Source organism: Rosa chinensis, chromosome 1 (genome assembly GCF_002994745.2).
Source record: "Rosa chinensis cultivar Old Blush chromosome 1, RchiOBHm-V2, whole genome shotgun sequence".
Lineage (NCBI taxonomy): Eukaryota > Viridiplantae > Streptophyta > Magnoliopsida > Rosales > Rosaceae > Rosa > Rosa chinensis.
Genome location: NC_037088.1, coordinates 36,914,932 through 36,931,420, shown reverse-complemented (window position 1 = coordinate 36,931,420; position 16,489 = coordinate 36,914,932). Strand labels below are relative to the sequence as shown.

Sequence of the window (16,489 nt, the reverse complement as noted above, 5' to 3'; positions counted from 1 at the left end):
ACACAAGGGGGAGTGTTCAAGGAAAACCTAATTTGTGTTTAGCCCAAACTCTAGGTTACTTGACCTAGTGGTAATAGGATTTAATTAGAAGGATCTAGAATCCTAATCAATGTAGAATTACTTTCCTTGTTTGATTGAGATTCTATGTATTGTAATCCTCTATATAAAGAGGCCCCTATTATCAATGAGAATACACAGCGATTATCTCTCAATTTCTGATTCCCTAAAACAAACATTCAATTAATTTTTTTTTTCTGGAATTTCCTTATATTACCTATATATGGCCCATCATTTAATACAAAAGTAAATTCAAAACAATCTTATTTGGAATTTCATTAACTAAATTCATTAAATATTAAAATATAGTTATTGCTCGATCTTCCAACCCAAAACCCTTGAAATCCTTCTTTTAGCAAATTCAAAGGAATTCCAGGCACATATCAAGATTGAGAACTAACCTTTGACTAATTTTGGTGGAGGAGAGACCTACTCATAAGAGAGCAATATCATGTCATTTTGATTTATTTTTCTTCTCGTGGTTGAAGATAGATATAAAAAGTAGAGACATCTAATGTTTAAGGGTGTTTTGGTAAAAATAAGGAGGTCTACTTAGCTTTTTAAGTATTCTAAAAAGTAAATTAGAGGTGTACTAAGTATGGGAGGTCCAAATAGCAAATTTGGAGGTCTAACTAGAACTACCCTTAAAAAAAAAACAGAAAATGTAATAGTCGTACGAAAAGTTTTTCCACTACTTTTAACTTCTCTTCACAGTGAGTCCTACTAATATATATAATCAAAATGTAACTGTTAATATTTAAAGGTCCGCAACTATGCCGGCCGCAATAGATAGTTAGATACAGCCCCGCATCGCCGTTGTTGTCGGTTTCATTATCAATATGAATTTGATAAGAAGAATTTGATTCCCAGCATCGCATGGGCCAGCTCATGTCCCCAGTATCCATCTCTCTCTGTTCGTTTCAAAAATCCTTAAATTCAAGCATTCACTCCCCTTCAACTTGTGCATGCACTTCTCCTCCAGATTCCATGATGATGAGCAATTATGGAGGCCAACGACTACTAGCTAGTGGTCGACTGTTGCTATTGCCAGACCCAAATCCCGCTGCCTTCTGTGAGTCCGATATCTGTCCGCTGCTGCCGCTGCTATGCCAGTACCCGAGTCGCCTCTCCAGGCTTCCCCCGCTCCCCCTATAGTGCTGTACCCTACTGTGTCCTTATAAACCCACTACCACACGCCAGCTTCCCCTACAGATGACCAGGACCCCCGCCGAACGTGCACAGGCGGAAGAAGGCTGTGATCTACGGGATATTGTATAGATACAAGAGCCATGAGCTCAAGGGTTCCATCAATGAGGCATCTCCTTATTAGCAAGTACAAGTTTCCAGAAGATTCCATTGTCATGCTCACTAGTATGGATTGATCATGTTCATGAACATTGCTTGTTATGTATAATTTTATATTTAAGTGTTATATTGGACTCTTTTGACCATATAAAGGATGAGACTTGAGAAATTATCAAACACGTAACTGTCTCTTGAAAACAAATCCTGTTTGCCTCGAAAAATTCTCAGGCCTTGTAGAGGACCCAGTGGAACACAAATTACAGTTGCTCCATCTGCAAAGTCAGCCATTTTATGTGGTAAGCTATCTGGACCTCCTTTGCCAAGCTAAGCGAGTGTGCAAAGGATTTGATAATGGTATCCTCCAGGTCCAAACTTATATAGCAATGCAATCCAACCATTACAAGGATCTTTTAATCTTTTAATGCAATCCAACCCTAGCATACGTAAGCCTATACTATATAAATGGTAGCGAAATTCCATTGATTAGTAACACGAAGAAATAGATAAGGGTTACCTGCAAACAGCTAAGTTTACAGTCAATGTAGCCAATCCACCTGAACAAATTTTTCAGCAACACACCCCCCGTCCTCTGGACTTCCATAAACTGGATTTTGACTTAAATTCCAATTCCATGTTTCCTTTCCTATCTTCCTTGCTCGACCCTATCACCTGCTGAAAAGTTCATTGTTAAGACACTGGCAAGTGGTCACCATCCTTATCTGGCTACTCGACTGGTCCTTAATTGATAATTAATCCAACCTTGTAAACACTCCACATGCATCCCCTCCCTGTGCTTATATTGCACATAATTTCATCAGACTTAATGACAAACCACAACATTAATTTTCACATGTTAACATGTTTTGCATTTGCTCAGCAATCAATTTTCAAAAGCAAAGCACCAAGAACTATATATTACTTTTTAACTAGTGTCCTAGCATGGGGATTCCCCAATCTTCAAATCTCGGTCTCCTCATCGTCAAATAAATGATTATTTTTCTACATTACTAGTTACTATCTCAAGTTTCCATAATTCATGTAATTTCTTATATCAGGTTAATTTGTTTTTGGTTTGGAAATTCAATTGTTTTATTAAGGGAAAAAAAGAAAAAGAAAAAAGAAAAATGAACAACATCGGATGGATCCCAAAAAAGGATCAACAGCAAGCTCGTACGAACCCAGCAACATATTGCAAGGAAAGAATAAACAAAGCCTCGACACTTGACCAGACTAACAGGCCAATTTCTTTTTTGAAGGCGTGCTCAGTGACTATCCGCACAGGAAATTTAAGAAAACAAAAATTAAATGAGCGATGATAGAGAACCCAACTGCAATTGATTTGATATAATGCTTACACTGTCCTACAGGTAGATCGATGAACCGACTAATATAGTGTTCCAGTTCAACTGTCGCAGGCGGGCTTAGACAATTCTTGAGCCAACCTATCTATTCCTCGGTTGGCAAAAGATCTCCCGAGAAGGATTTTTTCTGCTTAAAGAACTCACCCGGCACTGTGCTCTCTTGTCCTTTGCTCTTCTTCGTTGCAGTATCTTGAGTCACAAGAGAGGAAGCACAGGATATATCAGATATGCCTGCATCAACATCATCACCACAAGATTCACCCTCTTCTTGGACAGTTAAAGGTCTACCAGCTTGCATCCTCTGATAACATTTTCTCTAGCATTGCCGGCACCAGTCTACAACAATAAATCCAGTACCAAGCAATGCAAACGAAAATATAGGCTATAGACTAGTCTATGGGTTTTAAAGATTAAAAACAATACATATACATAAACAGTAGATATCTTCCTATCCAAGAACCTCAGAATCCTGAGGCGTCTGTCACTTGTGCTAAATAAAAAAAACCCATAGAGAATGTTTCCAAAATGCCTAGAAATAAAGGAAGGAAAAAACAGAGAAAGGTAAGAGGAATAATAACAAAGTAATCTAAGAGCCATTAAGAACGAAAGCTGGATTTTTTTTTCTTCTCTTTTGATCTTTAAAATACTTCTTCTTTTTCACATGAAGATGTAAACCTATGGCCACTACCCTCTCCCCACCCCATTTGTGCTAAATAAGCAAAGGCTAATGAGCCAAGAAAATAGTTGCATGATAATAGCACAACTGTAAGTGGCTTCTATGTGTCTAAAACAACCTTCAAATCAAAGTCAAAAATATTTGCTAATTAAAGTGATAGAATGATTCACAGAAGTGGAATCGAAAGAAGCATTAAGCACTGAACATGTTTGTTGCCTAACTAGATTCAACCAGATATTACCATGCAACTATCTGAAACAAGATATTTTATGCAACTATCTGAAACAAGATATTTTATGCAACTACCTGAAACAAGATATTTGCAAAATCTCCATCATTCCCCCACAACATCACCTTTCATCACGAGTTCCAATTTGGTAATATCTGGTTGAATTATCTGGTTAGGCAACATCACCAAGAAGATATTACCAATGCAACTATCTGAAACAAGAAGATATTACCAATGCAACATCACCTTTCATCACAAGTTCCAAAGGACATTACTTAAATGCAAGGCCAAAGGACATTTTTCAACCTTAAACTACCCCCAAAAAAAGAAAAGTACAGAAATTAGAACATCAACGAGAAGGGACAAGGCATAAATTTCTTAAAGCACCAAATTAAGCCCATAAAGCACTAAGTTTACTCCACCAAACTTCACTTACAAACTCTTGGATTGTTCGATGATGCTGACAGAAGAAGCAGGTTCTCTGTAGAAGTTTGTAAAGAACACTGAACAACAAGGGAATATAGACGGGCAAACCGATGTCAATATAACCAAAATGACCCCGGCAATTAAACACAACTAAACATAAACACTAAAGATTGAAACTTTTCAGCCAAGACCTGAAATCTAATAGAGAAACGCCAAACTACTTCACCAATTCATTCAACTGATTCAATGCAAAACCCATGCTAGCAATGCCTGTATCCGTTTTGCAAGCATATCAGCTAATGCTAATAACTAACACTAAACCCACATACATTATTAATGAAAACTTCCAACAAAGACTACCAAATTCAATAATCACAATTCAAGAGTCCATTAGCCCAGAACTAATTCTATATTCAATATTTCATTTTTTCTATATTTAATATTTCATTATTTCTATATAAAGCACGTACAATCTCATAGATTAACAATCAAATCAAAGCAAAACCTTATACCAGATTGAATCAAGCAATGTTTTAACAGAGAAAAGTATCCAAACATGTAGCTTAGCTAATATGCATTACAATGAAGAATTACGTCGTCTGAATAATTCAGATCATCATTATTCTAAAACACAAACAAGAACAAAAACTGATCTTCTTTGGCTATATTCCTTGACACTTCTTTTCACTGTTCCTAGGCTTCTAGCAAGATCAAATCTAAACCTCCATAAACGGAGTGGAATAATCCTAAAGACAGAGTCTTTTTCTCACTGCACCAAATTCCCAGGAAAAAAAAAATATACCCTCTAGTAAAAGCACAGTCAATCCAAGAATTCTCAGTTGTGGATTTGAAACCCATAAAGAAATTTGGTCGATCAGGCCTCTCTTTCTTCATAATCTTCTTCTACAAAATGCTATCTCTCTCACCTCTCCACCCATTCCCTCCAAAACTCGATCTTACTTGCTGTAGACTCACTTTCTCTTCTTCAACTCCCAAAGCCTCAACCTTTACACCCAAAGCCCCAACCTTTCCCCAACCCCAATTCGCCGCCGTACCCTCGAAATCAAATCCCTAGACGCCGCCCAATTCTTCGAATACGAAACCAACCTCACCACCCAATGCCAATCCTCCCACAATCTCAAGATCGCCGTCATAGGCTTTGGCAACTCCGGCCAATTCCTCGCCAAAACCCTCGTCCGTCAGGGCCACACCATCCTCGCCACTCCCAAAACGACGCCCTGCCTCGTCGCTTCGTTCTTCTCCGACCCACATGAGCTCTACGAGCAACACCCCCAAGACTCTGCAACTCCAACATCTCCTTCTCCTCTGGTAGAGAGAACACGAATATGAGGATGATAAAAAGTGGAGATAGACTTAACTGTTTGATTTAATTAATTTTCAAAATTTATTAATTTTTTAGAGTCATTTTTATAAAATTCTAAATTTTTACTAATAAATTCTCTTTTCTTAATAATATTCTTAATAAATAATAGTATAAGATATATATTTATATAATATTCAAAATGTGACCAACGGTCAATATTTAAAGGTCCGGCCGCAATAGATACAGCACGCATCAGAGAATTTGCCAGTGGTATCATTATCAATATGAATTTGATAAGAAGAATTTGATTCCCAGTATCGCATGCGCTAGTTCATATCCCCAGTATCCATCTCTCTCTGTTCGTCTCAAAAATCCTTAAATTCAAACATTCACTCCCCTTCAACTCATGCATGCACTTCTCCTCCAGATTCCATGATGATGAGCAATTATGGAGGACAACGACTACTAGTGGTCGACTGTTGCTATTGCCAGACCCAAATCCCGCTGCCTTCTGTGAGTCCGATATCCGTCCGCTGCGGCCGCTGCTATGCCAGTACCCGCGTCGCCTCTCCGGGCTTCCCCCGCTCCCCCTATAGTGCTGTACCCTACTATGTCCTTATAAACCCACCACCACACGCCTGCTTCCCCTATAGATCACCAGGACCTCCGCCGAACGTGCACAGGCAGAAGAAGGCTGTGATCTGCGGGATTTCGTATAGATACTCGAGCCATGAGCTCAAGGGTTCCATCAATGACGCCATACGCATGAGGCATCTCCTCATCAGCAAGTTCAAGTTTCCAGAAGATTCCATTGTCATGCTCACTGGTATGGATCGATCATGTTCATGAACATTGCTTGTTATATATAATTTTATATTTAAGTGTTATATTGGACTCTTTTGACCATATAAAGGATGAGATTTGAGAAATGGAGCTGTTCGAAGCTTTAGGGTAGTTTTTATGAGGAGACAGTTTAGACGGGAAATGCAGTTGTATATCTTGTTAAGTAAATGTTGACAAAAGGGGTTATCTTCTGGTGTGTCATTTCTTTCAAAATATGCCTTCACCTCCAAACAGAGAAGCTTCCTAATAACCTTTCCCCTTCTAGTATGAAATTATCCTTCTCTGGTAACCAAATGACACAGAAAAATTATATATCCGGCCATCTCAAAGAAAATACTTGCAAATTTGTCTGGATGAGAAAACAGCCTCTGGTAAAATGTATTTATTATTCTTATTTTCTGACATTTATACTGTTAATTCTTTACATATTTTGTACTGCAGAAGAAGAAACTGACCCATATAAGATTCCATATAAAAGCAATATTAAAGGGGCATTACGTTGGCTTGTACAAGGATGTCAACCGGGTGACTCCCTTCTGTTTTACTTCTCTGGTCATGGTTCACAGCTGAGGGAGCAGTATCGTGGTGATGAACTTGATGGATATGATGAAACCCTTTGTCCCCTTGACGTCGAAACCCAGGGTATGATTCGTGATGATTGGATAAATGCAACAATTGTTAGGCCCATTCCATATCGGGTCAAGCTTCATGCAATTATAGATTCTTGTAATAGTGGCACCATGCTGGATTTGCCATGGCTTTGCAGAATGGACTGGTAAGTGGGTGTAATATGAAGTTATGCATTTCTTGCTTCGCTTTCTATATCTACATACTTGAATGGTCGTTGTCTAAAACAGATTTTTATATGTGGATATCCCTTGTTGATTTAGGGGTGGAAACTATACATGGGACAAGGCATCAGGCGTATGGAAAGGAACAAGTGGTGGAGAAGTTATATGTATCAGTGGTTGTGATGACCATCAAACCTCTGCGGAAACACAATCAGTAAGTTTGACCAAAAAAAAAAATGTCTCGAGTTCAGTAATGTTTATAGCTTCAATTTCCACATCTGATTGATGCTTTTTGGGGTTATCCAAGATCCCAACAACAGGTGTCATGACTTCCTGCTTCATCCAAGCAATCAAGAGTGGACAGGCAGCCACATATGGGAGCTTACTCTATTTTATGCGTAATAGCATTCGAAGTGGTGGTGGTGGTGGTGGTAGTGGTAGTGGTGGTGCTGTTACATCTCTTGCAGGCATGCTTCTAGCAGGCGGAAGTGTTGGTGGTGGTGGGCTGACACAGGTATTGGCTTGCACAACATTCTTTGTATTGGTATTGAAATTTAATGATAGTCGTCGTTATATCACTATGGGCTTTCTATATAAAAACAAGCTTCATCTTCAAATGAGTCTCATTCGTTTATAAGCATCCGGTCAATTTCTTGTCATTTTGTTTTGCTTTTTACAGGAGCCTCAATTAACTGCCTGCGACCCATTCGATGTGTACACGAAACCTTTTGCCCTATGATCTTTTATCTGTCTACACAGATCAACACTTCATCATATCTCTAAATATGTATTTTGGGCTTTAGATAATTGTGAAACAACTTGATGAGTAATAAATTTATGTTTGCTATCGATAGGTTTACTCTTTGTTTGTACTGCTCCGTACCTTTGGTATGACTGTCCTCTGTTCCTAAGATGTTTTTGTTGAAACTTGAAACAGGATACGCATCTGAAATCCCCAGTATATGAAATTGTGAAGTACCTTGTAATTTACTTGTTACTTTTCTGCTCTTAACAAAAGGAAAATGAAATAGGCGAACGCGAATATTCGACATTTCTAATTTCTACGAGACTTCGTTTTCCTATTTCCAACTGAATTTTCTTTCCGAAACCAAAACAAAGAAGGAAAAGAAGGACCTCTATATATTTCAGATTTGGTGGAGTTTCCTTCATAGCTAGACCCTTATTTTGTTGTCTTCCCCTCTTGCTTTAATTCTCCTCAAATCCTCCAGGAACTCCTCCTTTACCCAAAATTCTCCAATTCTTCTCCATTCTTAGCGATCAAGAGTCAACACCGCCAATTGCTGGCAAGTCAAAATGTTCAACGGGATGAATATGATGGATCCAGAATTGATGAAACTTGCTCAGGAGCAGATGAGTCGGATGTCACCGGTTGATTTCGCCAGGATTCAACAACAGATGATAGCTAATCCAGAATTGATGAAGATGGCATCAGAGAGCATGAAGAATATGAGGCCTGAAGATTTGAAACTGGCTGCAGAGCAACTGAAACAGACACGTCCAGAAGAGATGGCTGAGATTGGGGAGAAGATGGCTAGTGCATCGCCCGAAGAGATAGCAGCCATGCATGCACGTGTTGATGCCCAAGTCAGTTACAAATTGAATGCATCTCAGATGCTCAAGAATCAGGGAAACGCACTTCACAGCCAGGGAAAGTTCAACGATGCGTTGCAGAAGTACGTACTTGCAAAGACAAACTTGAATGGCCTTCCATCCTCTAAAGGAAGATCACTACTGATGGCATGCTCACTCAACTTAATGTCATGTTACTTGAAAACAAGGCAGTATGACGAATGTATAAAAGAAGGTTCTGAGGTACTCGCATTTGATGCACAGAATGTGAAAGCTCTCTATCGGAGGGGTCAAGCATATAGAGAATTGGGTCAATTGGAAGATGCTGTCTCTGACCTGAGCATGGCACATGAAGTTTCCCCTGATGATGAAACTATTGCAGATGTTCTAAGGGATGTTAAGGAAAAATTGGGTACAGAGGGCTGTGTGTCTGCACCAAGAAGACTGGTAATTGAAGAAATAACTGAAGAAGTTGAGACTGTCTCTTCTGCCAACCATAAAAGCTCATCTACAGAGTATTCTATGGCACAACCACAGGAAACCAGAGACATTCCTAAGACTCAAATTGCAGCTGACTCTGAGGTTCTGTCAAACAATTCAGAGCTTTTGCAGGCTCTAAAAAATGACCCAGCAACTCTCAGAGACTCATCTCCAACACCAGCATCATTCTATGCTAACAGACAAGGTTCATCGAAGTATTGCCATGAAAACGCTGCTGTGAATGTGGCTCATGATGAAGGTGAAAGTAGTTCTCATGGAATATTGCCAAATGTGAGAAGTACTCCTCAGTCGAGCTTCCCTGCCTATGCTGTTGATTTCCAAGAACAAATGAGAAACCAAATGAAAGATCCTGCAATGCGGAAGATGTTGTCATCAATGATGAAGAATATGAGTCCAGACATGTTGGCAAACATGAGTGAGCAATTTGGTTTGAATCTTTCTCAGGAAGATGCGGAAAAAGCTCATCAAGCAATGTCTTCTTTGTCACCAGAGTCCTTGGACAACATGATGCAATGGATGGATAGGATTCAAAGAGGAGTTGAAGCTGCAAGGAAGACAAAGAATTGGCTGCTGGGGAAATCCGGTTTGATTTTGGCAATAGTAATGCTCATTCTAGCAGTAATCCTTCATTGCTTGGGATACATTGGTGGTTAGATTGTGATTATGCTCGTGGTCTTGATTCTTGAAAGATCGATTCAAAGTCCAAACCTCTAGATAATTCTTGTCAAAAGCTAATATGTACCTAGGTTGCTAGTTGTAGAAAAAAAAATTTTAAAGACTTTTTGTAGCTGGGTTATGTACTGTAAAAAGAACATGCATTTGCGAGATAAATTTCATTTTCGTGGTTCTGGGATCTATATGGAACTGACTTGTGTAATGAACAATAATTTGTACCCAACCAGTTGATAAGTTGGGTCAGCTGGTAGGCTAAAACAGCCTAAGGTACTGCCCTATATATGGGAAACATAAGCAACATAGGAAAATGAAAACAGAAACACCAAAACAAAAGAACTTTACTGAAAAGTAAAAACTACAATGTTTAGGGCTATAGACCAAGCAGATACATCGCTTATTTCAGGGAGAGTCTAGTGTTGCTCAACTGAGATCTAAGTTCTGTTTTGGGGTTATACTTGTCTTTATTAGAAGTTGTCGAAAGACAACTTTTGGATCTGTTTTTTTATGTTCAGTTGGAGAAAAATGACGTTATATTCTGTATTTTCATTTGTTAATGCTACATTTTGAATCTTAGTTTCAAAGTTCCCAAGAGTATTCTATTGTGCTATTCATGCATAGTACAGGTGGAAATTAAGTCAAACTATCTAGATGGAGAATATTTATAGAAAAGGAGATTTTCTGGAACATATGATGATCAGTTTTAAGACTTTGACTGCATCATTGCATGAAGTTATACCGTTATTCTTATAGGCATATCAATTTTTGGATCTTATCTTTGCACTTTGATCACTCTTTTAGCAGTTACTGAAGTTCAATATATTTCTCTGTTGGCAAAATCTTCCAGTTTCTAGTAGATTCACTAAACATAATAACATATTACTCTACTGTAGTGAAGCAATTGAGATTGGTATTCAAAGCTGCTCAAAATGTTTAAATAATTAGATTTCTCTTACACTATGACATCAAGCAGGTCCTGTTTAGTTCACTAGCTTAAACTGATGTTGGTCCTTTTTCATTTTCTTTGCCTCCCATAATGTTTACAGCCCTTTTTTACGGAGTTCTGTTCTGGAGTTGTTATTCATATCTTTGTTAGAATCTGTCCTCAACTCCTTTGGACCTGATTTCAATGCTTGGCAAAATCCGTCTTTGCAGTTATATGATTATGAGTTCTTATTAGCGACTTGATCGTTTTATTCATTTGTTTGTTTATATTTTGAAAGGAAAACAGAACTCTGTATTGAAGTTGCTGAGAGTAATTATGCTGTTAACAATACACAGGGATCAATCAATGTCATTATCCAGAAGAATTCGATACTTCATTTTGTAGCTTCTTAAGTAAGCTAAGTACGAATTTGATACCCTCCACATACACGCAGAAATGTCCCCACAATCCATCACTCTCTATCTATTTAATATAAGAATTTCACTTCCCATTCAACTCTCCTGCGCTGCTCCTCCAGATTACGAATGAGTACCACCACAGGCGTCCAACGACAAGTAGTGTTCTAGTGTTCCAATTGCCACAGTCGAGTAGAGGTTACCCATACTGTTATGCACGTACACGAACGGCCACCGCCTCTGTCGCAACTGCTTTGGGACACTCAATTTCTGTGGCTCATTGCCCCCAAAGCCTGTGAGGCTCGTTATGGATCCATCTTGGTCTCCGCCTTCATCTTGGTCTCCGCCTTCATCTTGGTCTCCGCTTTCATATTGGTCTCCAGCTCCATCTTCAAAAAACGAGAGAGCCACTGTTGAACCCATAACCAATACCACAAAGCCTGTGAGCCTCGTTATGGATCCATCTTGGTCTACGCCTTCATATTGGTCTCCAGCTCCATCTCCAGAAAACGAGAAAGCCAGTGCTGAACTCATAATCAATCCCACAGAGGCTGCGAGCCTCGTTATGCCTCTATCTTGGCCTCCGCCTCCATCTTCAAAAAACGAGAAAGCCAATTCCAGCTATTCCACCAATGAGCTCTGCTGCTGGCCTCCTCAAACAGGGCTCAAGCAAGACACACCTGACACTTGGAAGTCTACCAATATTGTTGTTTCCGATAATCAAGTTAGTCGAAACAAGGGAGAACATAATGGAAGTTTCTCTGTTGGCAACACGGACACGTATATAAGCAGATCTGTATATAATCAATGTAGTTGTACGATGTTTATTTTCTGATGAATCAACGTATCGAACAGCTGATTGCATCACCTGGAATAGTTCTTTGAGTCGCGTAGTCGCCGCTCACAAAGCTGCAACTGATCTCCCAAAACACAAAACATGCTCTCTTGGCCGGATTCTCATAATATGACCAATGTCGTTATTCTGAGGAAACACATCCTAGGTGTTAGGAATCTCCCACGTCTATTTACAATTTTAAAGATTGCCATGTGATATTACCATGTGATAATCTGGGTCAATAGAACAATGACTAAAATATCGAGTTTCGAGGAAATATCGATGCTCCCGAAAACGGAAATTTCGACGGAAATTTCGAGGATATATCGATTTCGATAAAAAATCAAGAAAAATGATGGAAATTTGAAGAAAAATATGGAAATTTTAAGTGAAACTTTTGGATATGTTTGTTTTATCAGTTGTCTACTATATATGAAAAGAAAACCTTGAATAAACATTGTTATATAGTAATTTGTTATAATTTAACATAAAACGGTCATTGCTGAATCGTCGACAACTCTGAAATATTTTGAAATAAACATCTAATTTTTTTTTGATGGCTGGAAACCCAATGGGAGGCTAGGCCATCACGCCTTATATACATTCTTTATACATATCATACATTACACCTTGAATTACATGAGTAACTTAGAACCACGTAGAAGACCTATGAGGTACAAAATCTTCACTATCTTCATCATCTCTATATGTAGAGTCTTGAGTGTATTGTGAAGAATAGTCATTAAATGATACCTCCCCTCTGTAGTTTTGCATGTATTGACTTACATGCCAACCATATGGGTCCGGGGGGATTGGCTGCGGGTTTTGGTGCTGGTAGTTATAGTAGGGATCATGCATTGCTCAACTTTGGCCATAACCATAATCATTTGAAGATTGTCCTTCAGATTGTGTCCATGAGTTGTCACTTGATTGCATCCCATAAGGCGTCATGTATGCTGGGTAAGGCATTGCCAAGTTTTGTCCATAAGAGTAAGGTCCATAAATGGTTAGGTTAATAATATTAACTTATTACTTACCAAAATTATAGAGTGAAGTAGTAAAAGAAAGAAGAAAGAAGAAAGAAGAAAGAAACTTTGTTCTTTCGGTGCAAGGAATGGTGGAACCCTTTACAAGGATTTATAGAAGTTCAAAATTAAAATATTGTTGTAAATTTTTTGAAAATTTGGTAAATAAAATTTGACTATATGTTAGTTATTGATTGGACATGTACCTAAATTTTCAGATTTGTAGGCTAATTGAATATATATTAGAATGGGGCAAAAATAGCATAAGTGTATGTGCAGCAGAGTTGGCCAAGGCTCTCAAAGAATAATGAAGTGACCAAGGTTCGAGCCTTGGTGACTTAGTGGAGTTTTTTGATTTGAAATTCAGCCAAATGCAAGCTTTTTTGAGCCAACTGATTGTCCCACCATGGGCCATCAGTTTGAACTTTGAAAGTAGAGTGTTGGATTGTGGACGTGCATGTGAGTGACCCTATGGCAAAATGGTAGGTCAAAGTTCACCTTCCATGTGAGAGAATAAGAGAAATCATGCAAGAATGAAGAGAAATCCTGAGATATTTCGGAAGTTTCGGAAATATCCAAAATTTCGACGATATATCGGAAAATTTCTAAAATTTCAGACGAAAGTTGCTTAGTATGTTACGGATATATCGGACCCTAAAAAAAACGAAATTTTCCACGAAATTTCGCCGAAATTTTCGATTTTTCAGTCCTTGCAATAGAATCATGACATTTATACGGAGCAAATATAAGGGATAAGAAAAAGTATAGTTTGGCTATTGCCAACTTACTAAATTTTTTGTTCACCCTGCACACTCTTTTCACCGTACTTATAAAACTTTGAACTACAATTTGCTTAGTCTACCCACTTTATACTTTTTTTCTTTTTATAAAAGTGAAGTTTCATTAATCAATGAATAGACTACATCAATTAAGGACTATATAGTTGCACCATTAAACTCACCACAAATCGGTTAGGAAGAGTACCACACTTCAATTAAGACTCAAATACTAGACTCATCAACTAGAATTGGCAAGAGCCAATACGAAGCCATTTGCCACCAATAAGTAGGAAAAGGAAGAGAAAGAGCTGACCTTGCTACACTATGAGCAGCTTTATTGCACTCTCTAGGGATATAATCCTAACTGCAAGACTAAAAACAACTCAAAAGTATCTTTGCTTTCATCAACTATAACTCCACCCGGGTTTGAGGTCTTCAAGAGTTTAATACCAAGAAAACATTTTTATGGTATTTTGGATCTAAAGGTAATTTGATGCATAATCGAAATCTTTTTTGTTCATGACTTCTATGATAAAAATTTGTTTTGTTGAGTGGAAGAGTTTGATCCACTCCTTCTGCCATGAAATTACACAGTGGAGATAATTAGAAGTTAATATGAAATGGAATTTTATTTTTCTGCTATGTTTACTTTGCCTGAAGGGATTCCTGACATTTTATATTATGTAAGGCAAGTATTACCTCTAGAACTGTGTTGATCATTCTGGCTGGAAGGTTCAAGGGCAAAAGGATTGTCTTTTTGAAGCATCTTTCTACTGCCTTGCTTCTAGTCACTGGTAAGTTTTGTTTTTAGTTTTTAGGGGAATTTGATTCTACACCCAAATTCACACACCCCTTTTAGAATAAACTCATCCATAATAGTGTTTTAATATACACCCAAACCAATTAATTAGGTTTATTCAAAATATTAAAAAAAACCTATTAAATATGATAAATATTAAAACTCAATGTTGTTAAGAATTACTAAAACTGCCACTATCAAATTCCCCATTCACCATTAATATTAAAATCCAGTCTAGCTGCTGATGAAATTACTCAGCCCTTGATTCCAACAATTGAAAACTCTCCTCTGGGTTGGAGGTTATGTAATCTCCACATTCAAAAGCCTAATCTCTACATTCAAAGCCGGTATCAATATCTCCACAATCATGCGATGATGTTTTTTATTTCAAATTGTGATTGTGATATAAATGGATCACACAATCAGAGGTTGGTGGGTTGCCTTTGTTCAACTGCATATCCCTTTAATCCGATTGGCACGGCTGATGAGCAGTGTGTTTGCTACCTATTCAATAGGTGTGTGTCTTCCTGACGAAGAGGTATTTGTTTTGTGATCAGTTTTTCAGGGTTTATGCTATTGAATAGGTATAATAGACTCTACAAGTTCTTGCTTGCATGTTTCTTTTTCCTCTTATTGTTTCTCAATAGATTCTACAAGTTCTTGATGGCTAAAGAATACTCCCACCTAGAGTTTAGGTGCTATCTAATAATAGGAATATCTCCACACAAAAAAACGTTTAATCACGTTGAGAAATCTACGAAATCTAATAGGAATATCTACACAAACATATCTACTAAAAATTAGCAAATATATAGATCAAATCTTAAAGGAAGAGATATACAATAATTAAGGCAATTAATCTTTTTAAATAAGGAATATCTACACAAACATATCTCCTAAAATATGGCATCAGTTATATACTATAATTAAGGCGATTAATCACGTTGAGATTAGGGCTGTCAATGGGTCGTGTCGGGTTGGGTTCGTGTCGGGTCAAGGTATTTATCGTGTTGCAAGATACAAACCAAAACCCAACCCATTTAATAATCGTGTCAAAAATTTAAACCCAAACCCAACCCATTTATTAAACGGGTTACCCGTTTCCAACCCGCTTAACCCATTTAATAAATAGGTTGTGTTGTGTTTGACAAAATGACTCATTTAAGGGTTAACAATGCGACGCATTTAACTAAAAAAATGCATAAATTGATTAAATTCACTAAAAACTCTACAAGACGAAGAATATAAATAATTATATATAATTCATAAATAATTCAATCCAATAATTATAAGGAAAAATATTTCAAATTGTCTAATCATATGATCAAATACTTCCAACGTCTAAAATTTCAGGATAAAATATAGCATAATCGGGTTATATGGGTTCACTTCGTGTTGGCGGGTTGACCCGTGGCCGACCCATTTATTAAATGGGTCATGGCGGGTTGACCCATGGCTGACCCGCTTTTTAATCGTGCGGGTTCAACCCGCTTTATTTCGTGCGGGTTTCGAGTCGTGTTATCGGGTCGTGTCGGAATTGACAGCCCTAGTTGAGATATCTAATAATAGGAATATCTACACAAACATATCTACTAAAAATGGCAAATATATAGATCAAATCGGAAAGGAAGATATATACAATAATTAAGGCAATTAGTCATTTTTAAATAAGGGAAAATAAATTGATTGTATTAAATTCTAATTTGTGTTTATAACTGATGCCATATTTAAATTCAAAAAAAAAAAAAAAAACTATATTTGAGGAATATTTTCCTTATTCAATCAGAAGGGTAAAATAGTCAAACTAAAAAAACGTGAAAAAACTTAATTATAGACTTAAAACTTATAAGGAAGGTTTAATTATGTGAATGGGTGTAGATTTAAAGAAAATATAGGAATGGGTTTTTCTTAATAGGAGCTTCATTTTTTAGGTTT

At 37.6% G+C, this 16,489-nt stretch overlaps 2 protein-coding genes and 1 long non-coding RNA gene across 5 annotated transcripts; 2 read left to right on the top strand and 1 right to left on the bottom strand.

The window, feature by feature from the left end:
• Positions 1 to 739: 739 nt before the first annotated feature.
• LOC112196724 lies at positions 740 to 5,421 on the bottom strand. Its single transcript, XR_002935357.2, has 3 exons — positions 2,718 to 5,421; positions 1,877 to 2,031; positions 740 to 1,634 (listed from the first exon to the last, which is right to left on the bottom strand). It is a non-coding gene; the product is annotated as an uncharacterized LOC112196724 (long non-coding RNA).
• Positions 5,422 to 5,721: 300 nt separating this feature from the next.
• LOC121048781 (metacaspase-1-like) lies at positions 5,722 to 8,080 on the top strand. 3 transcript variants are annotated; one of them, XM_040514477.1, is made up of 5 exons: positions 5,722 to 6,204; positions 6,663 to 6,996; positions 7,112 to 7,226; positions 7,320 to 7,526; positions 7,950 to 8,080. In XM_040514477.1, the coding sequence occupies exons 1-5, from the start codon at positions 5,811 to 5,813 to the stop codon at positions 8,022 to 8,024; spliced, it is 1,125 nt and encodes a 374-aa protein (XP_040370411.1). In that variant the 5' UTR covers positions 5,722 to 5,810; the 3' UTR covers positions 8,025 to 8,080. The 3 variants fall into 3 exon arrangements, with proteins under 3 accessions (XP_040370411.1, XP_040370414.1, XP_024192874.2); XM_040514480.1 differs by lacking the exon at positions 7,950 to 8,080 and adding an exon at positions 7,692 to 7,865; XM_024337106.2 differs by lacking the exon at positions 7,950 to 8,080 and having other exon boundaries at positions 7,320 to 7,935.
• A 217-nt stretch (positions 8,081 to 8,297) lies between these two features.
• LOC112196686 (outer envelope protein 61) lies at positions 8,298 to 9,949 on the top strand. Its single transcript, XM_040514469.1, has one exon. It carries the CDS (start codon positions 8,327 to 8,329, stop codon positions 9,755 to 9,757), a length of 1,431 nt encoding a protein of 476 aa, XP_040370403.1. The 5' UTR covers positions 8,298 to 8,326; the 3' UTR covers positions 9,758 to 9,949.
• Positions 9,950 to 16,489: the final 6,540 nt, after the last annotated feature.